The following is a 23,108-nucleotide window of genomic DNA, read 5'->3' on the forward strand; positions in this document are numbered from 1 at the left end:
TGTTGAGTTGTGAACTCGTTGCGTTGTGTTTGTGTGCTCGTTTCTTGACTTGTATGTGTGTCGCTGCTGTGACTCTAGGTATTGAGTGTGTTTCTATTCCCTCCCTTACTCTTGTGGTTTTCATTGTGATCAATATTGTAAGGGTGAGAGGCTCCAACTTGTGGAGATTCCTCACAAAGGGAACATCTGCTATAAGGAAGAAAACTGTGGTATTCAAGTGGATCATTGGATCGCTTGAAAGGGGTTGAGTGCAACCCTCGTCCATTGGGACACCACAACGTGGAAGTAGGCAAGTGCTGTACTTGGCCGAACCATGGGATAAAAATCGTTATGTCACCTGTTGTTATTCGTCTGCGATTCTCTCTGCTTCTACTCACTTGATAATTGCTCTAAGTTTAATACTCACCTTGTGAAGAGCAATTAAGTGAAGAAGTCATCTCTTTCTCTCTAGACATAGCACCTTGGTTTTGATTCCACTAACATTTCATAAACCAAGATTGTGCCATTTAGTGTTGATTTTTACAGGATCACCTATTCACCCCCCTCTAGGTGGCAAATATGACGGCGGACCCAAGCACCCCAAGAGGAGTAGGATGAGGTGTGTAGGCGGTGAAGCAGCTTAAGGCGGAGGCAGTTATTGAATAGCTCAAGGTCACGGACACCAAGGCCCCCATAGTTTTTGTCCTCGAGAACCATGTCCCAAGAAACAAGGCACCAAGATCCACCGGTGTTGTCTTTGCCCGACCAAAGGAAGTCGCGACGACATCGATCAAGTTCTCTAATTGCACCTTTCGGAAGATGGACGACACTCATGATGTAGTTTAGGTGGCTGTCGAGAACGGAGTTGATGAGCACTAGCTAGGCGCCCCATGGGGTTCAACAAGGACGCCTGCCACCCAATGAGGTATTTTGTCGGTTTTGGCTATAGTGGGGAAGAAGTGGTGTAGATAGAGTTTGGTGGGAGAGGGGGAGACCAAGGTAGGTTTAGGGAAAACCTTCTATATGATAGCTGACAATAGAGGAGATTTGTTGGGAATGCTCTCGGCTCATATGCATGGGGACAACAACGCTTTTGTTGAAGTTGATCTTGAGACCTGTTAAGGAGCTGAAGAGGTCAGGGGTTGTTTTCAGGTGGGTGGCATCATCTGGGTGTCCTTTGAGGAGAATGAGGGTGCCGTCGATGTATTGGAGGACCGCACAAGGATCATGGAGAGAGAAAGGGTGTCTGATATGTTGTACATGGGTGATGATTGCCTAGAGCACATCAACAACGAGGGTGAAGAGGTAAGGGGATAGTGGATCCCCTTGGCGTAACCCACATTTGTAGGTGAAGCAAGGCCTAGGGGACCCCTTTACCAAGATGGTAGATTTGGAAGAGGCTAGGATTTTTTCGATCCAGCCAAGCTAGAGGTTACTGAAGTCGCGGGCCGCAAGGATTTTGAATAGGGTTCCCCAATCCACAGTGTCAGAGGCTTTGGTGAAGTCAAGTTTGATGACAAGGGTGGGAGTTTTCCTTTTGTGGCAGCATTGGACAAGATCTAGCACGTAGATGAAGTTTTCATAGATCGATCTCCCTTTGAGGAATCCAGTCTGGTCAAGGTTGATGAGGGAGCCAATGATTGGTTTAAGGTGGTTTGTGAGGATTTTAGAGATGATTTTTACACTACAATTTTGGAGGCAGATGGGGTGGTAATCTCCTGTGGTTCAGGCATCAAGTTTTTTGGGAGAAGATTGACATAAGATCGGTTGATGTTGTATAAGTTGGCATGTCCGACGTGGAAGGCTTGAACAAGGTTCATGATAGTGTACTTTACAGAAGGCTAGGCAGCTTTGTAGAAACTAGGCCGAAGCCATCAGGGCTGGGAGCACTATGGGATGGCATGGAGAGGATAGCATCTATGGTTTCTTTCGACATGAAAGGGAGATCGAGGCTGGCTAGGAGGGATTAGTGGGTGTGTAGGGTTTGGAAGTCAAACACGAGCGTTGGGACGAGGGTCATCCCCATAGACAAGGCGAAGCGGCAGGCGATTGCTTTAGTTTTTCCTCTTGACCTGAATAGACAACTTGATCAACCTGCACCTAGGCGATATAGCATTTCTTCCGTCGAGCACAAGCATGAGCGTGGTGGAAGGCGGTGTTTTCCTCTGCTTCTTTTATAGCTTTCTATTTGTGTTTTTGCTTCCAATAGGCCGCCCGTTCAAGGAGAGCTTGTGACATCCAAGAGCTATAGAGCTCGCGAGTCTGAATTTTAGCTGGAGAAAGGTTTATGCCTTCCTCAAGGTCATCGAGTAGCGGGATGAGGAAGGTAAAATCAGTGATCGAAGTATCCTTGCGGTGGTGTAGGTGCCCCCACCATTTGCATGAACGCCTAAGATTTTTTAAGAGGTCGGCCAGAGTCGCTGTTGTGTCAGGGCGCACAGGAGGAGCGAACCATGCCAGGAGCACGACGGGGAGGAAGTGGCGGCTGAGTAGCCAGGCATTTTCAAATCGAAAAGTTTGGATTTTGGGATCATAGTGGAGATGGAGACTAGAATGGGCTTTTGATCTTAAGTAGGGCGAGGGAGAGCGGTCAGGGAGATGTTGGGGAAATGGGCTAGCATCTGAGTTTTTGCGAAGGTCTGATCGAGCCCGGCGAGGGTGGGTGGGGTACGATAGTTGGACAAGGTGAAGGCGCACCCAAAGAGGGGGAGCTCCATCACACAAATATCATTAAGGGTAGAGTTGAAGGAGGAGCATAACCTATTGTTAATACGGCCAAAGATGTTCTCATCATGGGATTGAACAAGGTTGAAGTCTCCAAGCAAGAGCCAAGGACCTTGAACCAAGGTGTAGAGGTTAGAGAGTTCAACAAGGAAGAAGAGGAGAGGTGGTGGTAGGCAAGAGCGTAGACATTCATGATGGCAATCGAGCCATCAAAGAGTGGAGATGAGAAGATGGTGGTTAAAGAATAGTTTCTATGGATGCAAGAGGCGATGGAGAGTTTTGAGGGATCCCAAGCGGTGATAATCCCCCTCAGGAGCTGTCAGCCAGGATGGTTTCAAAACTAGTGACATGGAGAGGGAGGAACTGCTGGAAGACTGGGCTCCTATGGTAAGGGAGGACATTTTTGTCTTTGCGAATGAGCTTTTTTGGCTGTGGGGGGATGGTGCGGGGGAGGGCATAGGCAGAGGGTAGGCGATGGCATTGCATTGCAGTGGGGGTGGAGTTCTTGTCGTCAGACACAAAGTCAGAGTAGGCAGTGATAGTGGTAGGGTGGGGCAAACAATAATGTGCTAGAGAAGGCGAGCGGGGCACGTGTGGTGGGCTCACGGAATCAGCTGTAGGAGTGTTGGATAGGATTTTGCTCTGATACCACTTCTGTCACACCCGAAATTAAGGACAAATCCGGGTAGTGCGCCAACTCAAGATTCACACATACAATGACTCAGTGTATAAAGACAAATGACATAAACTTTATTAAATAACGAGAATGTCTTCCAAAATAACTGATAATAAATAAATCGAGCTAAGATAAATATCTTCACGACACCAAAATTGACTGGGAGACGACACCTAGATCTCATCGAACTCATAGTAGTATTCCTCTTCCAGTGGTACCTGCTCTTCACCTGGTGTGATTATAGCTGAAAGGGAATTAGGCTTACACCTATATCCTAATTTATTTTGGTGGTTGAATTGCCCAACACAAATAATTGGACTAACTAGTTTGCTCTAGATTATATGTTCTACAGGTGCCAAAGGTTCATCTACAACTATACTAAATCGACTGTCCGGAATACCGTAGATTATTCCGGACAGGAGAAGTTTTTTTTGGAAAAACAGGCCACGCGCGGACCGTTCGGGCCCTTGCGGCGGACCGTCCGCAACACCAGGATGACCCTCGAACAGAACCAATGCAAAAAATCTAAGTCTACACTGCAGACCGTCCGAAGGAAAAGGAAGGACCGTCCGAGACCTCGCGCGGACCGTCCGGCCTCAGGCGCGGACCATCTGGTAGGTGAGGAACCGAAACCCCGAAGGTGACGGGTTCGGAAAAATGAATTATAGCGTCCTCGCGGACCGTCCGGGGTGCACGACCGGACCGTCCGCGACTGGCTTTATCTGACATCTGACGACGCATTAAATGCAATATAGCCGTTGATATAGCCGTTACTGCTGACCGTTGCGTTTTCAGCCGTTGATCTACAGGCGTGGACCGTCCGGACCAGGCAGGCGGACCGTCCGCGGTCGGCAGAATGGAGCAACGGCTAGGAAGTGGTTGGTGGCTATAAATACAACCCCAACCACCTCCATTCACTTCATCCAAGCATTCCAACCTTCAACATTCAATACAAGAGCTAGCAATCCATTCCAAGACACATTCAAAGCCTCCATCTCTCCAAGTTTCACAATTGAGAAAAGAGATCATTAGTGATTAGTGACTTGAGAGAGAAAGTGATCCGTGTGTTATTTGTCGCTCTTGTCGCTTGGCTTTTGCAATCGTGCTTTCTTTCAATCTTTCTTGCGATCAACTCAATTGTAACCAAGGCAAGAGACACCAATTGTGTGGTGGTCCTTGCGGGGAAGTTTGTTCCCGTTTGATTGAGAAGAAGAAGCTCACTCGGTCTGAGGGACCGTTTGAGAGAGGGAAAGGGTTGAAAGAGACCCGGTCTTTGTGACCACCTCAACGGGGAGTAGATTTGCGAGAATCGAACCTCGGTAAAACAAATCCGCGTGTCACACTCTTTATTCGCTTGCGATTTGTTTTGCACTCCCTCTCGCGGACTCAATTATATTTCTAACGCTAACCCGGCTTCTAGTTGTGATTATTTTTGAGAATTCCAGTTTCGCCCTATTCACCCCCCCTCTAGGCGACTTTCAATAGCAATGGTTAGTTCTCATACTGTCATTATTCAACAAGTGTGGGTAACGGTGTAGTATAAGTGAAAGGGAATTAGGCTTACACCTAGTTCCTAAATGATTTTGGTGGTTGAGTTGCCCAACGCAAATAAATTGGACTAACTAGTTTGCTCTAGTGTATAAGTTGTACAGGTGCCAAAGGTTCACACTTAGCCAATAAAAAGACAAAGAATTGGGTTCAACAAAGAGAGCAAGGGATAACCGAAGTGTGCCCTGGTCTGGCGCACCGGACTGTCCGGTGCACTAGGGGACTCCAAGTCAAACTCTTCACCTTCGGGAAAACTCAGAGCCGCTCCGCTATAATTCACCGGACTGTCCGGTGTACACCGGACAGTGTCCGGTGCTTCAAGGAAGAGCGTCTCCAGAACTCGCCATTTTCGGGAATTCGCTCCGCTATAATTCACCGGACATGTCTGGTGTACACCGGACTGTCCGGTGAGCCAGCGGAGCAACGACTACTTCGCGCCAACGGTCACCTGCAGAAGCATTAAATGCGCGCCAGAGCGCGCAGAAGTCAGGCATGCACGAAGTGGCGCACCGGACACTCTACAGTACATGTCCGGTGTGCCACCGGACATCCAGGCGGGCCCAGAAGTCAGAGCTCCAACGGTCTGAACCCAATGGCCTGGTGACGTGGCTGGCGCATCGGACACTGTCCGGTGTGCACCAGACTGTCCGGTGCACCATGCGACAGACAGCCCCACCAAACGGCTAGTTTGGTGGTTGGGGCTATAAATACCCCCAACCACCCCAAATTCAAGACATCCAAGTTTTCCTACTTCAACTACTTACAAGAGCTCTAGCATTCAATTCTAGACACACCTAAGTGATCAAATCCTCTCCAAATTCCACACAACGCCTTAGTGATTAGTGAGAGAGATTTGCTTGTGTTCTTTCGAGCTCTTGCGCTTGGATTGCTTTCTTCTTTGATTCTTTCTTGCGATCAACTCAATTGTAACCAAGGCAAGAGGCACCAATTGTGTGGTGGCCCTTGCGGGGAAGTTTTGTTCCCGTTTGATTGAGAAGAAGAAGCTCACTCGGTCTGAGGGACCGTTTGAGAGAGGGAAAGGGTTGAAAGAGACCCGGTCTTTGTGACCACCTCAACGGGGAGTAGGTTTACAAGAACCGAACCTCGGTAAAACAAATCCGCGTGTCACACTCCTTATCCGCTTGCGATTTGTTTTGCACCCTCTCTCGCGGACTTGATTATATTTCTAACGCTAACCCGACTTGTAGTTGTGATTAACTTTGTAAATTTCAGTTTCGCCCTATTCACCCCCCTATAGGCGACTTTCAATTGGTATCAGAGCCCGGTGCTTCATTAGAGCCTAACCGCTCGAAGTGATGTCGGGAGATCACGCCAAGAAGGAGATGGAGACCGGCGAAAAGCCCACTACAAGCCATGGGAAGGCTTCATCGGAAGAGTCCCACAAAAAGGGAAAGGGGAAGGAGAAGAAAGCTTCTTCCCGCAAGTCGCATCGGAGTGGCGACAAGATAAAGAAGATGAGGAAGGTGGTCTACTACGAGACCGACACTTCATCACCTTCCACCTCCGGCTCCGACGCGCCCTCCGTAACTTCTAAGCGCCATGAGCGCAAGAAGTTTAGTAAGATCCCCTTACATTACCCTCGCACTTCTAGAAATACTCCATTACTTTCCGTTCCATTAGGCAAACCGCCAACCTTTGACGGTGAAGATTATGCTAGGTGGAGTGATTTAATGAAATTTCATCTAACCTCACTCCACAAAAGTATATGGAATGTTGTTGAGTTTGGAGCACAGGTACCATCCGTAGGGGATGAGGATTATGATGAGGACGAGGTGGCCCAAATCGAGCACTTCAACTCCCAAGCCACAACCATACTCCTCGCCTCTCTAAGTAGGGAGGAGTACAACAAGGTGCAAGGATTAAAAAGCGCCAAGGAAGTTTGGGACGTGCTCAAGACAGCGCACGAGGGTGATGAACTCACCAAGATCACCAAACGGGAAACGATCGAGGGGGAGCTCGGTCGCTTCTGTCTTCGCCAAGGGGAGGAGCCACAAGACATGTACAACCGGCTCAAAACCTTGGTGAATCAAGTGCGCAACCTCGGGAGCAAGAAATGGGATGACCACGAGGTGGTTAAGGTTATTCTAAGATCACTTATTTTCCTTAACCCTACTCAAGTACAATTAATTCGAGGTAATCCAAGATATACACTGATGACTCCCGAATAAGTAATCGGGAATTTTGTGAGCTTTGAATTTATGATCAAGGGCTCACGGAAGATCAACGAGCTTGACGGTCCCTCCACGTCCGAAGCACAACTGGTCACATTTAAGGCGACAAAGGAGAAGGAGGAGTCTACACCGAGTAGAACACCCATCGACGCCTCCAAGCTCGACAACGAGGAAATGGCGCTTGTCATCAAAAGCTTCTGCCAAATCCTCAAACAAAGGAGGGGGAAAGATTACAAGCCCCGCTCCAAGAAGGTTTGCTACAAGTGTGGTAAGCCCGGTCATTTTATAGCAAAATGTCCTATTTCTAGTGACAGTGACAGGGGCGACGACAAGAAGGGGAGAAGAAAGGAGAAGAAGAGGTACTACAAGAAGAAGGGCGGCGATGCCCATGTTTGTCGCGAGTGGGACTCCGACGAAAGCTCTAGCGACTCCTCCGACGACGAGGACGCCGCCAACATCGCCGTCACCAAGGGGCTTCTCTTCCCCAACGTCGGCCACAAGTGCCTCATGGCAAAGGACGGCAAAAAGAAAAAGGTTAAATCTAAATCCTCCACTAGATATGAATCCTCTAGCGATGATAATGCTAGTGATGAGGAAGATAATTTGCGTACTCTTTTTGTCAACTTAAACATGCAACAAAAAGAGAAATTAAACGAATTAATTAGTGCCATCCATGAGAAGGATGATCTCTTGGACTCCCAAGAGGACTTCCTAATCAAGGAAAACAAAAAGCATGTTAAAGTTAAAAATGCTTATTTTCTAGAAGTTGAAAAATGTGAAAAATTATCTAGTGAACTAAGCACTTGCCATGAGACTATAGACAACCTTAGAAATGAGAATGCTAATTTGTTAGCTAAGGTTGATTCCATCACTTGTAATGTTTCAATTCCAAATCTTAGAAATGATAATGATAATTTGCTTGCTAAGATTGAAGAATTGAACATTTCTCTTGCTAGCCTTAGAGATGAAAATGAAAAATTGCTTGCTAAGGCTAAAGATTTTGATGTTTGCAATGCTACCATTTTCGACCTTAGAAGTAAAAATGATATATTGCATGCTAAGGTTGTAGAATTAAAATCTTGCAAACCATCTACATCTACCGTTGAGCACACTACTATTTGTACTAGATGTAGAGATGTTGATATTAATGCTATACATGATCATATGGCCTTAATTAAACAACAAAATGATCATATAGCTAAACTAGATGCAAAAATTGCCGAGCATGAAATTGAAAATGAAAAATTTAAATTTGCTCGTAGTATGCTTTATAGTGGGAGACGCCCTGGCATTAAGGATGACATTGGCTTCCAACAGAGAGGCAATGTCAAACTTAATGCCCCTCCTAAGAAATTGTCTAATTTTGTTAAGGGCAAGGCTCCCATGCCTCAGGATAACGAGGGTTACATTTTGTACCCTGCCGGTTATCCCGAGAGCAAAAGGAGAATTCACTCTAGGAAGTCTCACTCTGGCCTCAATCATGCTTTTATGTATAAGGGTGAGACATCTAGTTCTAGGCAACCAACCCGTGCTAAGTTGCCTAAAAGGAAAACTCCTAGTGCATCAAATGATCATAACATTTCATTTAAAACTTTTGATGCATCCTATGTTTTAACTAACAAATCCGGCAAGGTAGTTGCCAAGTATGTTGGGGGCAAGCACAAGGGGTCAAAGACTTGTGTTTGGGTACCCAAAGTTCTTGTATCTAATGCCAAAGGACCCAAAACCATTTGGGTACCTAAAGTCAAGAACTAAACATGTTTTGTAGGTTTATGCATCCGGGGGCTCAAGTTGGATCATCAACAGCGGGTGCACAAACCACATGACAGGGGAGAAGAAGATGTTCTCCTCCTATGAGAAAAACCAAGATCCCCAACGAGCTATCACATTCGGGGACGGAAATCAAGGTTTGGTCAAAGGATTGGGTAAAATTGCTATATCACCCGACCATTCTATTTCCAATGTTTTTCTTGTAGATTCATTAGATTACAATTTGCTTTTCGTTTCTCAATTATGTCAAATGGGCTACAACTGTTTATTTACTGATGTAGGTGTCACTGTCTTTAGAAGAAGTGATGATTCAATAGCATTTAAGGGAGTGTTAGAAGGTCAGCTATACTTGGTAGATTTTGATAGAGCTGAACTTGACACTTGCTTAATTGCTAAGACTAACATGGGTTGGCTATGGCACCGCCGACTAGCCCATGTTGGGATGAAGAATCTTCACAAGCTTCTAAAGGGAGAGCACATTTTAGGATTAACAAATGTTCATTTTGAGAAAGATAGGATTTGTAGCGCATGCCAAGCAGGGAAGCAAGTTGGTGCCCACCATCCACATAAGAACATCATGACGACTGACAGGCCACTGGAGCTCCTACACATGGATCTATTCGGCCCGATTGCTTACATAAGCATCGGCGGGAGTAAGTACTGTCTAGTTATTGTGGATGACTATTCTCGCTTCACTTGGGTATTCTTTTTGCAGGAAAAATCTCATACCCAAGAAACCTTAAAGGGATTCTTGAGACGGGCTCAAAATGAGTTCGGCTTAAGGATCAAGAAAATTAGAAGCGACAACGAGACGGAGTTCAAGAACTCACAAATCGAAGGCTTCCTTGAGGAGGAGGGCATCAAGCATGAGTTCTCTTCTCCCTACATGCCACAACAAAATGGTGTAGTGGAGAGGAAGAATAGAACTCTATTGGACATGGCAAGAACCATGCTTGATGAGTACAAGACATCGGATCGGTTTTGGGCCGAGGCGGTCAACACCGCCTGCTACGCCATCAACCGGTTATATCTACACCGAATACTCAAGAAGACATCATACGAACTCCTAACCGGTAAAAAGCCCAATATTTCATATTTTAGAGTCTTTGGTAGCAAATGCTTTATACTTGTTAAAAGAGGTAGAAAATCTAAATTTGCTCCTAAGACTGTAGAAGGCTTTTTACTAGGATATGATTCAAACACAAGGGCATATAGAGTCTTTAACAAGTCATCTGGACAAGTTGAAGTTTCTTGTGACGTTGTGTTTGATGAGACTAACGGCTCTCAAGTAGAGCAAGTTGATCTTGATGAGATAGGTAATGAAGAGGCTCCGTGCATCGCGCTAAGGAACATGTCCATTGAGGATGTGTGTCCTAAGGAATCCGAAGAGCCTCCAAATGCACAAGATCAACCATCCTCCTCCACACAAGCATCTCCACCAACTCAAAATGAGGATGAAGCTCAAGTTGATGAAGGAGAAGATCAAGCAAATGAGCCACCTCAAGATGACGACAATGATCAAGGGGGAGATGCAAATGAGCAAGATAAGGAGGATGAAGAACCAAGGCTGCCACACCCAAGAGTCCACCAAGCAATCCAACGAGATCACCCCGTCGACACCATTCTCGGCGACATACACAAGGGAGTAACCACTAGATCTCGTGTTGCACATTTTTGTGAGCATTACTCTTTTGTTTCCTCTATTGAGCCACACAGGATAGAGGAAGCACTTCAAGATTCGGATTGGGTGGTGGCGATGCAAGAGGAGCTCAACAATTTCACTAGGAATGAGCACTACAAGAAATCCTTTAATTTATGACAAATTTGCGATGACGTATTTACAAATCGTCACAAATACAATACCATGTATGACGATTATTGTATTTTGTCATAGACTTACAATGGTGGGCTACTAGGCCCGTAATTTATGACCGAATACTTGAAATCGTCATAATCTGATTGCATGAAACGTCATATAATTTTCAATCTATGGTGACGAATTTTAATTTATCACGGTGCGTTAGAGTGTAAGATTGGACCATATAATATTCGATTCATTATATGTTTACTGATTTTTTAGATGAAGAGAAAAATAAAGAAATGAAACTAAAAAAATATAAAATATTTTTATGTGCAGATCGAACCAACCTAAAGGAAATTCTGTTAAAAAATAAAAATTAGAGTAAAAAACCAATACACACATAACATTCTTAAAAAATTAGAGTAAAAAACCAATACACACGTAACATTCTTAAAAAATTAGAGTAAAAAACTATATACATATATAATTTTTTATATGATGTGTTGGTCGAACCAACCTATGGGACATTCTTATCTTAAAAAATAAAAATTAGAGTATAAAAAACTGAGTTAGAGTAGAGTAAAAAAATAAGTTAGGATTTGAACTCAGGACCTCATACTATTAGATATGTGCCATGAACCACTGCGACATAGAATAGGACATGATGGAATTCTTATGTGCATTTGTATAAATATTTATAATGTTCCTTATGTTGTCTGGCCAGATCCAATCAAGAAGATAATGTCGCTGTTTATTATTCCGCTCGTTTCTCAGGAGTCAGGACCTCGCCCCGGCCCCAATCCCTTCTCCTTCGTGCAGCTGCGCGCCAGATCGACTTCACCGTCGCAACTCGTGCTGACGGTCCGGCCAGCATCGCCTCCTGCTCGCGACCTCGCCCAGCTCCCTCCACCCTCCGGTGAGACGCAGATCTCCTGCTCGTGGCCTCGCCCAGCTCCCTCCACCCTCCGGTGAGACACAGATCTTGGTGCGACGGGGCACTACGGAGGCAGGGTAGTGCGGTTGTGCGTGTGTTGGTGGCCTGGTTCTAGCAACCGAGGTACATGCTCCTAGCTGTTTTGCCTGTTTAGAGCACTGTCAGCTATTTTGCCTGTTTAGAGCTCTGTTGTTAAGGCATCTACGAACATACTTGTTAATTTATGTTTCTTTGCATGCTTGTTTAGATGGATAGAAGTTGGGTGCATGCTAGACTATTTTCTCATGAATATATAAATGGCGTCAAAGAATTTATGAGCTTCATTCATGGGAAATTTGGAGAGGATGAAGAAATCTTATGTCCATGTAGTAGATGCCTTAATCAAAAGTACCAACATCAAGCTCTTGTGGAGAGGCATATATTGATGAATGGCATGGAAAGTACATATACTCGATGGATTCATCATGGAGAGAACCTTGATGTATATGGTTTGTTAAATGAGTCAGGTATGACTGAGGACAACAGCTATGATGATGGTAATTTGAATGGGTTGTTACAAGACTTAGACAGCGCAGAGAAAGATAAGCAAGACAATGAAAATGAGAATGATCCAGAACCTAATGACAAGGATTCATTTTTTAAATCGGTGATGAAAGAGGCTAAGCGTCAACTTTATCCAGGTTGTACGAAATTTTCGAAGTTGTCATTTGTGGTAAAACTTCTTGATATGAAGTCATTGTATAGGATATGCAACTCTGCATTTTCTGCAATATTAAAACTGTTAGGTGATGCTTTCCCAGAATGCAATACACTCCCCAAATCATATTATGAAGCAAAGAGCATTTTAAAGAAATTAGGTCTTGGATATGAATCAATACATGTGTGCTATAATAATTGTGTGCTCTTCAGAAAAGAATATAGCAAGCTTGACAATTGCCCTATTTGTGGTCTCTCAAGATGGGTTGATGTTGAAGGAAAGAAGATTCCACAGAAAGTGTTACGCCATTTTCCGTTGATACCTAGGCTACAGAGGATGTTTGTGAACAAAGAAACAGCAGAACAAGCACAGTGGCACAAGCTGAAGGGAAATCCTAAGGAAAATGAAATGAGTCACCCAGCTGATGGTGAGGCATGGCAAGATTTTGATAGAAAATATCCAAATTTTGCAAAAGATGCCAGAAACCTTAGACTTGGCTTAGCAACTGATGGGTTTAACCCCTTTTCGGAAAAAAACACTAAATACAGCATGTGGCCTGTACTTGTTGTGCCATACAACCTTTCACCTTGGGCGTGCATGGAGGAGTCAAATTTCATGATGGCTTTACTTATTCCTGGTCCTACATCACCTGGAAAGGACTTCGATATTTTTTTAGAGCCTCTTATAGAAGATTTACTTGAGCTTTGGACAGGTGTACCTACTTACGATGCTCTAACTGGACAAAAATTTAACCTACGTGCTGCAGTTTTATGGTGCATCCACGATTATCCAGCTTTGGGCACTCTTTCAGGGCGTAAAACAAAAGGTTTTTTTGCATGTATTCATTGTGACAAGCAACCTCTTTCATACAGCCTAAGGAGCAAAATTGGTTATTTTGGGCATTTTCGTTTCCTTCCGGTGGGACATCGCTTGCGCAAAAATAATGAATTTGTTGGTCTTCATGAAAGCAATGATCCCCCAGGTAAATTCTCTATGGAAGAGTTGATGGCTGAATTGGAGAGAGTCAAACATGTTAGGCCTGGGAAGCAACAAGGAAGTAGGAAAAGGAAACGTTCTAATTTGGACAAGGATCATGTGGTAATTTGGAGTCGGATGGTTAGTTTATGGAAGTTACCATATTGGAAGAATTTGAAACTGAGACATAATCTTGATATCATGCACATTGAGAAAAACATATGTGAAAACTTGATTGGGACTATTCTCAATATACCCGGGAAGACAAAGGATACAATTAAAGCTAGGTTTGATCTGAAAGATATGGGTATTAGAAAGGAGTTGCATTTTAGAGGGAATGTAGATTCATGTGAGATGCCTTATGCAAGATATACCTTGCCCACAGAATATAAGAAGGCCTTTTGTGATTTTTTGCGGGAGGTGAAGTTTCCAGATGGATTTGCATCCAACATATCAAGATGTTTAAATGCTGAGGGAACCAAATTACAAGGGCTTAAAACACATGATTGTCACATTCTTTTGCAAAGAATATTACCAGTTGCCATGAGAGGATTTTTGGACAAGGATATTTATGAAGCACTAGCGGATCTGGGGAAATTTTTTAGGGAATTGTGCAGCAGAACTCTTAAAAAGGATGTGTTGGCTGAAATGAGGAAAGAAATTCCAATAATTTTGGTGAAGCTTGAGAAAATATTTCCCCCAGCTTTCTTTGATGTGATGGTGCATCTAGCTGTGCATCTACCTGATGAGGCATTATTGCGAGGTCCTGTGCATTATGGTTGGATGTACCCAATTGAAAGGCGATTGTATACTTTGAAGCGCTATGTGAGGAACAGGGCACGACCGGAAGGCTCAATCGCTGAGGCATATATTGCGGACGAGTGCTTGACATTTTGCTCTAAATACATGGATGATGTCGAAACAAAATTTAATCGGGAACCAAGAAATAAAGGGTTTTCTAATGAGGAAGCCTATACCGTTGATGTTTTTGGGCATGGAGTTAATTTTACCTCTGCGCCTGAACTAGTGTATGATGATAGTGCCATTGATCAAATGGTATGGTATGTTCTGAACAATTGTAGTCAGGTTGACAAATATATGAGGTATGCCCTTTACTATCTTTGTACTTTTTACTGGCCATCATTGGATTGAACACATGTTATCTTTTTTCCAAATTGCAGAATGTTCAGAGATGAATTAGAGAGAGATGGCATGCCTAACATTGAAAGAACATTGCGACAAGGATTCCAGACTTGGTTCAGAACCCATGTTAGTTTTAATCCATATCTTTTTATGCTATTTTTGCACTATAGAATCTGATTTATGTGTTGCATGTGGCAGATCCTCAGAATGCGGAATATAAATCAAGAAGAGGCTGATGATGATCTATTTTCCTTGGCTTGTGGTCTTGATTTCAGAGTTCGAAAATACTCCTCATGCATAGTGAATGGTGTGCGGTTTAACACTAGTGACCGTGACAAGCATCGAAAGACACAAAATAGTGGAGTAATGACACAAGGTACTCATAACGGTCAAGAAATTGATTTTTTTGGAACCTTAAGAGAGATCATTTAGTTAGAGCATAACCTTGATGAGAGATCAGTAGTTTTGTTTAAATGTGACTGGTTTAAACTAGACGGGAGGACTGAGCTTAAAGATGATGGCTTTTTTAAAAGCATCAACTTTGGAAGTCTATGGTACAAGAATGATTCCTATATTCTAGCCACTCAAGCTAGGAAGGTCTTCTATTTGGGGGACACAAAATTGGGTAAAAATTGGCATGTTGTTCAGACATTTGACCATAGACATCTTTATAATGTGAGTGAAAATGATGTTGCACAACATAATGCTCCTGCATATCAAGAAAATGAGTGTTGTGAAGAGAATGCTAGTCGACAAGCAGTTTCCGATAATATATATGAGAAGCCTTTAAGTAGAGATGATGAACAAGGTCTTATTTTTGAAGCTGCTGAAATTGCTCAATTGGTACAAGAAAATGGCCAAAAAGTGTATGGGAGTGATAGTGAAGAAGAAGATGATGACGATACAATTTTGGAGTATTGCAGCGAAGCCGAAGAAGGTGCTACAAATGATGTTGACAGTGATGACGAATAGCTGATACTACTGATATTTAGTTGTGAAATGACACTTGTAATATTTATTTGGATAGGCTGTAGTATTTTCTGCCATTTAGTTGTGAATGTAACTTGAAATATTTATTTGGATGGACCATGTTCAATTCAGATCATGGTTTTATGAATAATGGTCATGTTGAGTTCAGATCTTGTTATTAAACTGTCATGTCATTAAACTGTGCTGAGTTCAGACTGAATGTCATTAAACTGAATAACTGAATGTTTGAACCTGCTGCTTCAGACTGAATGTCATTAAACTGTGCTGAGTTCCGCAGACTGAATGTTTGAAACTGTGCTGAGTTCTGCAGATTGAATGTTTGAAAATGTGCTGAGTTCTGCAGACTGAATTTTTACGGTGAGCAGTCCATGTGCAAAAGACTGAATGTTTCATCTGCAAATTACAGGCACTTTTTCAATGTTTCTCTCATTTCTCTCATTTTTACTTGTTCAATGTGCTCGGTGCAGATTGCACTTTTACGGTGCAGATTGGCTGAGGAGAGTTAATATTGAACTTATGTTTGCCAGGGTTATCTAAATTTTGCAGGCTTTTGTTTGCCAGGTTCATCTAGTTGTTGACCAACTGCTGGAGCGCCCAGCCCAGGACAGGCACTCCACTCCACTCCACTCGTGGTAGGAACTGGAACTGAAGCAGCTGCTGTAGGATGTAGTACTAGCAGTGTACCAGCAGTGGAGCACACATATAGCTTGATCTGGACTGACACTTCTTTCTATCTGATACTCTGTGATCTCCGTCGGGTCGGGTCAGTCGTTCTTGTGTAAAGGCAGTGGAACAGAGCATGCAGATTGAACTTATGCTTGAATCTGCAGAACTTTGATCGGTTAAATAAATTTCCTTTGTCAGATTTACTGTGACATACACATGGCTCAGTGGTTTATGTTAGTTGCATGGTGTACAATTCTCGGGAACCTTTTTTTTTTTGCATTTTCCAATTACTTTAGAACATGTGTGTACTACATTCACACTTTTTCATAATGCTCTGAATTTTTTACCTTAAGCAACTAAGACCAAAACATGACTCCATGCCAAGTTTCACTATTTTTTGACCATATTTACTATTTATTTATTTTTTCTGGCTAGGGAAGGCAATTAAACCACAGAAATTAGTAAATAATCCTAAAAATGGACACCTATGCATGAAGTAAGTTTGTAAAGGTTAGATGAACAAAAGGTATACTTTTCAAGGGGGAAAACAAAAAAAAAGTAAGAAATGTAGCTCAAACTTTGGAGTTGTAGTTCAATGTCCCAAAACTTAGTGAGAGATGTGTCCGTTTGTGAAGGACCTACATTCACACTTTTTCATAATGCTCTGAATTTTTTACCTTAAGCAACTAAGACCAAAACAGGACTCCATGCCAAGTTTCACTATTTTTTGACCATATTTACTATTTATTTATTTTTTCTGGCTAGGAAAGGCAATTAAACCACAGAAATTAGTAAATTATCCTAAAAATGGACACCTATGCATGAAGTAAGTTTGTAAAGGTTAGATGAACAAAAGGTATACTTTTCAAGGGGAAAACAAAAAAAGTAAGAAATGTAGCTCAAACTTTGGAGTTGTAGTTCAATGTCCCGAAACTTAGTGAGAGATGTGTCCGTTTGTGAAGGACCTACATTCACACTTTTCATAATGCTCTGAATTTTTTTACTTAAGCAACTAAGACCAAAACATGACTTCATGCCAAGTTGCACTATTGTTTGACCATATTTACTATTTATTTATTTTTTCTGGCTAGGGAAGGCAATTAAACCATAGAAATTAGTAAATAATCCTAAAAATGGGCACCTATGCATGATGTAAGTTTGTAAATGTTAGATGAACAAAAGGTATACTTTTCAAGGGGGAAAACAAAAAAATTAAGAAATGTAGCTCAAACTTTGGAGTTGTAGTTCAATGTCCCGAAACTTAGTGAGAGATGTGTCCGTTTGTGAAGGACCTACATTCACACTTTTTCATAATGCTCTTAATTTTTTACCTTAAGCAACTAAGACCAAAACAGGACTCCATGCCAAGTTTCACTATTTTTGGACCATATTTACTATTTATTTATTTTTCCTGGCTAGGGAAGGCAATTAAACCACAGAAATTAGTAAATAATCCTAAAAATGGACACCTATGCATGAAGTAAGTTTGTAAAGGTTAGATGAACAAAAGGTATACTTTTCAAGGGGAAAAAACAAAAAAAGTAAGAAATGTAGCTCAAACTTTGGAGTTGTAGTTCAATGTCCCAAAACTTAGTGAGAGATGTGTCCGTTTGTGAAGGACCTACATTCACACTTTTTCATAATCCTCTGAATTTTTTACCTTAATCAACTAAGACCAAAACATGACTCCATGCCAAGTTTCACTATTGTTTGACCATATTTACTATTTATTTAGTTTTCCTGGCTAGGGAAGGCAATTAAACCACAGAAATTAGTAAATAATCCTAAAAATAAACACCTATGCATGAAGTAAGTTTGTAAAGGTTATATGAACAAAAGGTATACTTTTCAAGGGGAAAAACAAAAAAAGTAAGAAATGTAGCTCAAACTTTGGAGTTGTAGTTCAATGTCCCGAAACTTAATGAGAGATGTGTCCGTTTGTGAAGGACCTACATTCACACTTTTTCATAATCCTCTGAATTTTTTATCTTAAGCAACTAAGACCAAAACATGACTCCATGCTAAGTTTCACTATTTTTTGACCATATTTACTATTTATTTATGTTTCCTGGCTAGGGAAGGCAATTAAACCACAGAAATTAGTAAATAATCCTAAAAATGGACACCTATGCATGAAGTAAGTTTGTAAAGGTTATATAAACAAAAGGTACAAATTTGAAATTATAATTTCATATAAACTTGTTTTTGAACCTTGTTTTACATACTTATAAGCCAAACTAGAAACATATAGATAGTTTAGTTTCCTTTAACTACACATGAGATACGGCATAGTGTTATGGTAATTTGGTTCTCACACTACGGGAGGTCCTAGGTTCGATTCATTGCTGCAGCGCAGTTTGGAACCTGTTTTTTTTGGATTTTTGGATTAATGAGCAAGTATAAGATTTTCATTATCCCCACCTTTAAATCCCGCATACATTTTTACGGACAGCGCATGCCATGGCATTCTCAAGTAATTATACTATCTATTCCTATATATATATATATATATATATATATGTTACCTCCTCTCAAATAATTAGGTTTTGCAAAAGTAGCCGCCACCTCCCCATGGCGGTTGTTCCCAGACCGGCTCAGGTCCAGGCATCCAGGCTCAGCGTCTAGGGACCAGCCCCAGCCCTAGCCCCTAGCCCTGGCGGCCGGCGTGGCGGCACACAGTGCCCGGCGCCTTCGTCCACTTCCCGGCCCGGCGTGACGTTGGCCCGGGCGCCTCGCCCATTCGATTTCGTCTTCCGGTGCAGCACAGGCGAGAAGCGCACTCAGCTCGACGACCCGACCCGTCGATCGCCGCTCCCTTCCATCAAGGCAAGTAGTCAGGAAGGTAAGCAGTCAGGCGGTTGTCCGTTTCTTGAATGCTTCTGTAGTTGTGAGTCAAATCCTACTGGGTACCATGTTCGATTGAGTTAGTGTTGTAGTGGTTAGCTCAACTTTTTATCACTTCTACATGGCAGGATTGCTGCTGCCCACTCTCCGCTCAATGAAATTGTTGTTACGTGTTGTCCTGTCCACTTTGAGATTCCTTGATACTAAAATTTATCCTAAATGAAATATCCAATTTTCTGCTATTGAAATTTGTTGTTTCATTTTCCTAGGAAGAAAATCCATTGGTGGCGCAGTCCTAGGATCAGCACAAAGATGCCTCCTGGTCGTGAGAAGGTTGGAGTCAAAAGGCCACATGGACCTCAGCTATCAGGTGCAGTCCTCAACTCATTTTTGTTCAATATATTTCCTATTTGTGTGAAGCATAAGTTGTAAAGTTCTGTTACGTAAGAAATGATTTTCCCTATTTTCTCTTAAATTAGAACCACCATTGCATCCATACGAACAACTGCGTCTAAGACAATGTATGAGGAATAATTCAAGGCTACAACAATTAGGAATCCCTGCTTTATCAAGCATGCTTGCAAGCACAAATTCTATTTCTCAGAGGAATAGGCCAAGTCATAGAAATAGTGAGGACTCTGAGTCTGATTATGATATTTCACAAGATGAGACTGGTGATGACAATGTTAAGGTGGTATTCCCCTTTCTTATTAAGAATAAAATGATCTTTACTTGCTAAGTATATCTTTTGTCTTTATTAATCGACTCATACTTTCATTTCATGAAGGGCTCAAAGGAATGTAACATAAGAACTACTGATAATTCGCTTGGTGCAATCAAGCTCTGCTCTAAGAGAGTTTTTGCGCAGCAAGAAACTACTAGAATTACAAGGTCAAAGAAAAATATTGCTCAACCTGATGCAACTCTTACACCAAGGCACAACATTGATTACCACACACAGGGTATAGTTGAAGGCAAGTTCAACTACTATGTTTCTTAGCTATTTTGTTGGTGTTCATTGTATGGTAACTGCACTCACTGACTTTAATTTATTTCAGCTAATGGCCATGCCCATTTGGATGAGAACACTAACATGACCAATGAAGGTCATGTTGCTCCTTTTGATGGGAAGAACCCTACAGGCAATGAAGGTGATGATTTATAACTATCATTCTATTAGTTTTATTGGATAATGAATGTATTTTTATGACTGCCATCTTTTAGATAATGTGGATGTCCTAGCTGATAACAACAGGACGATTGGAGGTCAAGTTGATGACACTAATCAGATGTCGAACAGAGGTCATTTTCCAAATTACCTCTTTAGTTTTACTTATTAATTGACCATTGCTTGCATATCTTGGATCCATGTTCTATCCATCTCAATAATTTATACTTTTCTATAGATTTAGAATTAGGTCAGAATGATCGGTGGGAAAGGGGAATCAATATGGGACATGGTCTTCATAGAATTAACCGAGGTTTGCGTGGAAAGTTGCAAGTTGTTATTCCTGAAGGGAAGATAAGGCCTATGGCACCACTTGTTGCTGCTAAGTTTGCAACTGAATGCAACATTTCTGTGAGGAACCATGTGCCAGTGTTCAAACATTGGAAGGATTACAAGAACCATTCAGGCCTATTCAATCTATTTACAGGAAAACTTAGTGTAAGTGATCCACCACTAATCAGATTTGGTCTTGTTTACTTGCATATATTCTTCACCATTGTTTTAATGTAGCATCATTTTAAATGATTATCTAAGACTGTAGTTTGCACCATTTTGAATTGATGTTCAAATATCATCATTCTTACACTATAGTTCTCTCTTTAATGTACCATCATTTTGAATTATTATCTCATATTGTAGTTTTGTACCATTTTGAATCGATGTTCAATATCACCGTTCTTACATGTATGGTAGCTTTACTTTCTTCATTTTCATCCACATTGACATATTCAAATTATCTATGATGTTACTTCTCGTTCATTTTTTATATTTAGTTACCCTCAAGGTTTGATATCGACACAAGTGGATGTCTAACAAATTGTCTTACTTTAATAGGCAAAGTTTGACATTAACACAAGTGATGCACCAGTTCAAAAGGCTTGTTCCCAGATGATGAAGAGTGCGGTTCGACAACAACGATACCGGCTCAAGAAAAAGTACTTTGATCCTTTTCCGCTACATCTAGTGGCAAAAAAATCTCCAATCAGATCTATGACTGATGAAGAGTGGAATGAACTTGTGGAGTATTGGAAGAGTCCAAAAAAGTGGTATGTATCTTCCCAAAATCTGAATTCGTGTGTAATACATGTTACTTGTGCCTTACATGTATTCTATAATTGATGTAGGAGACATCTCAAAAAAACAAAGAGAATCGATCCAAAGTTAAATTCCATCAAACAACTGGCTCTCGTAGCTACATGGTTCATGTAGAAAATTTGGTAAGTTATGTGTTTACTTGTAGTCTTAGGATTTATGGATGAGGAAAGTGCGTATGCTATTGCAGTCATTCCTTCATGTGTTGCAAATTGGTTCTTGAGACTAATCTATCTGTTGTTCTAGATTGTGTTTCTAGTTTCACATTGTGTTCTTAGTTTCTAGTGAGCAAAATATTTTAGTAAAAATTAAACAATGTGATGTGAATAAGTGTTGTTCTGTTACAGGTTGTGGTCTTAGTTCTCTCAATAAGTGTTGTTCTGTTCTTGTTTGTATAGACATGAACATTGTTGTGATCAAAGAACTTATTGCTGATATGACTGCAAATATAAGTTCATTATTTCTAGAGAATCTTATTGCTGTGAATGTTTTTATACCAGGGAGATAAATACATTGATCAAGAACCTGATGCACTGGATTTATTTAAGGAGTGTCACTACAGCAAGATAAAGAAATGCTATTCATCTTCTGTTCAACAAGTTATAGTAAGATTGTTATAATAAAAAAGTTCTCATTGAATGCTTATGGTTTCTTGATCTGTAACCATGTTTGTTTCTTGCATGCTAGACTGAAATAGAAAACAAGTGGTCTACACCAACAGAAGGTGAACAAGAAATGTCGGTGACTGAAGTTGTTGCTGATGTACTTGCTCAAAATACAAAGAAAAATTTGTTCCTTCAAAATGTGGGGATACAAAGTGCTTATCCAAGGTCTAGTGTAAGAAATATCGAAGCACAACTTGAAGTAGAGAAGAGAGCAAATAGTGCTCTTCGATCTGTTGTCAACACCCAACGGGAGGAACTAGAAGTATTGTCAAAGCAAATGCATGAAGCAGAAGAGTCACGGATCAAGGAGCAAGAGGAAATGAAGAAGAGGCAAGTTGAGATGGAAGCAGAGATGAAGAAGAGGCAAGCTTCCATGGATGCCAAGCTCCAACTTTTGTTTAGTAAAATTCAACCACGTTAGTTGCATGTGTGGTATGTGAAGTCAGGTTCAATATAGGTTTTGGTGTTGTAGTCTTATGTTATTACTGTGATGGAGTGACTTTGGATGGCAACTTGATTTGTGTTGGAATGATATTGGTTGGCAATTTTATCCTTGTGATGTTATTATATTATTGATGTTGAGATATTATTTTGAACTGTGGAAAATAAAATTAAAATCATTACAAATTGTAATCGGTTGCTTTTACAAATGGATCAACAAGTGGGCTAAAATAGTTATGCTAAAAAAATAAATGGGCAATAATTCTCATAAGGTTATTGGACCAAGCTCCTGGCCCATGTAGGATGATAGCATGCATGCCACATCATTTTCCATATTGGCACATGTGCCATGTGGCAGTGATATCTATGACGAATTTTATCCTACGTGTCAACAATTTGTGACGTTTATTTACGTCATTAAGTCTGGGCTTGGGCTGGGTTGTTTGGGCTCAAGGCATTCTACGACGGTTAAAAAACGTCACAGACTGATATGATCCATGACGATTTTAAAGAACCATCATAAATAGCAAACTGTGATGCCCATTACATGACGTTATGAAAAAGCGTCATAGTTTTAGCTTTGTGATGGATTTTTGCTAATTTATGACGAAATTGGTATGTCATTGATTAAGGGGTTTCTTGTAGTGGAGGTATGGCATTTGGTTCCACGTCCTAATCAAAATGTTGTAGGAACCAAGTGGGTTTTCTGCAACAAGCAAGATGAGCATGGTGTGGTGACAAGG

General features: G+C 41.5%; 2 protein-coding genes across 3 annotated transcripts; both read left to right on the forward strand.

Annotated features, from left to right (window-relative positions):
* Positions 1-11,413: 11,413 nt before the first annotated feature.
* Positions 11,414-15,659, forward strand: LOC103637333 (uncharacterized). 2 transcript variants are annotated; one of them, XM_008659552.3, is made up of 5 exons: positions 11,414-11,747; positions 11,872-14,399; positions 14,478-14,565; positions 14,638-14,815; positions 15,263-15,659. In XM_008659552.3, exons 2-5 carry the CDS (start codon positions 11,872-11,874, stop codon positions 15,409-15,411), a joined length of 2,943 nt encoding a protein of 980 aa, XP_008657774.2. In that variant the 5' UTR covers positions 11,414-11,747; the 3' UTR covers positions 15,412-15,659. The 2 variants fall into 2 exon arrangements, 1 of the variants encoding a protein (XP_008657774.2); XR_004852104.1 differs by lacking the exon at positions 11,872-14,399 and having other exon boundaries at positions 14,638-15,591.
* Positions 15,660-18,625: 2,966 nt separating this feature from the next.
* Positions 18,626-22,493, forward strand: LOC103636004 (uncharacterized). Its single transcript, XM_020542744.3, has 11 exons — positions 18,626-18,937; positions 19,209-19,309; positions 19,419-19,630; positions 19,727-19,913; positions 19,998-20,090; positions 20,164-20,241; positions 20,346-20,605; positions 21,002-21,217; positions 21,295-21,384; positions 21,760-21,864; positions 21,947-22,493. Exons 2-11 carry the CDS (start codon positions 19,252-19,254, stop codon positions 22,343-22,345), a joined length of 1,698 nt encoding a protein of 565 aa, XP_020398333.1. The 5' UTR covers positions 18,626-18,937; positions 19,209-19,251; the 3' UTR covers positions 22,346-22,493.
* Positions 22,494-23,108: the final 615 nt, after the last annotated feature.

This window comes from Zea mays, chromosome 8 (genome assembly GCF_902167145.1).
Source record: "Zea mays cultivar B73 chromosome 8, Zm-B73-REFERENCE-NAM-5.0, whole genome shotgun sequence".
Lineage (NCBI taxonomy): Eukaryota > Viridiplantae > Streptophyta > Magnoliopsida > Poales > Poaceae > Zea > Zea mays.

Excerpts from the sequence above, each read along its gene's own strand:
- LOC103637333 (XM_008659552.3), top strand. The coding sequence starts at position 11,872 with ATGGATAGAAGTTGGGTGCATGCTAGACTATTTTCTCATGAATATATA. Across the intron at positions 14,400-14,477 it reads CAGGTTGACAAATATATGAG|AATGTTCAGAGATGAATTAG; the intron begins GTATGCCCTTTA and ends TCCAAATTGCAG. Across the intron at positions 14,816-15,262 it reads TAGTGGAGTAATGACACAAG|CTGCTGAAATTGCTCAATTG; the intron begins GTACTCATAACG and ends TTATTTTTGAAG.
- LOC103636004 (XM_020542744.3), top strand. The coding sequence starts at position 19,252 with ATGCCTCCTGGTCGTGAGAAGGTTGGAGTCAAAAGGCCACATGGACCT. Across the intron at positions 20,091-20,163 it reads GAACCCTACAGGCAATGAAG|ATAATGTGGATGTCCTAGCT; the intron begins GTGATGATTTAT and ends GCCATCTTTTAG. Across the intron at positions 20,606-21,001 it reads TATTTACAGGAAAACTTAGT|GCAAAGTTTGACATTAACAC; the intron begins GTAAGTGATCCA and ends TTACTTTAATAG.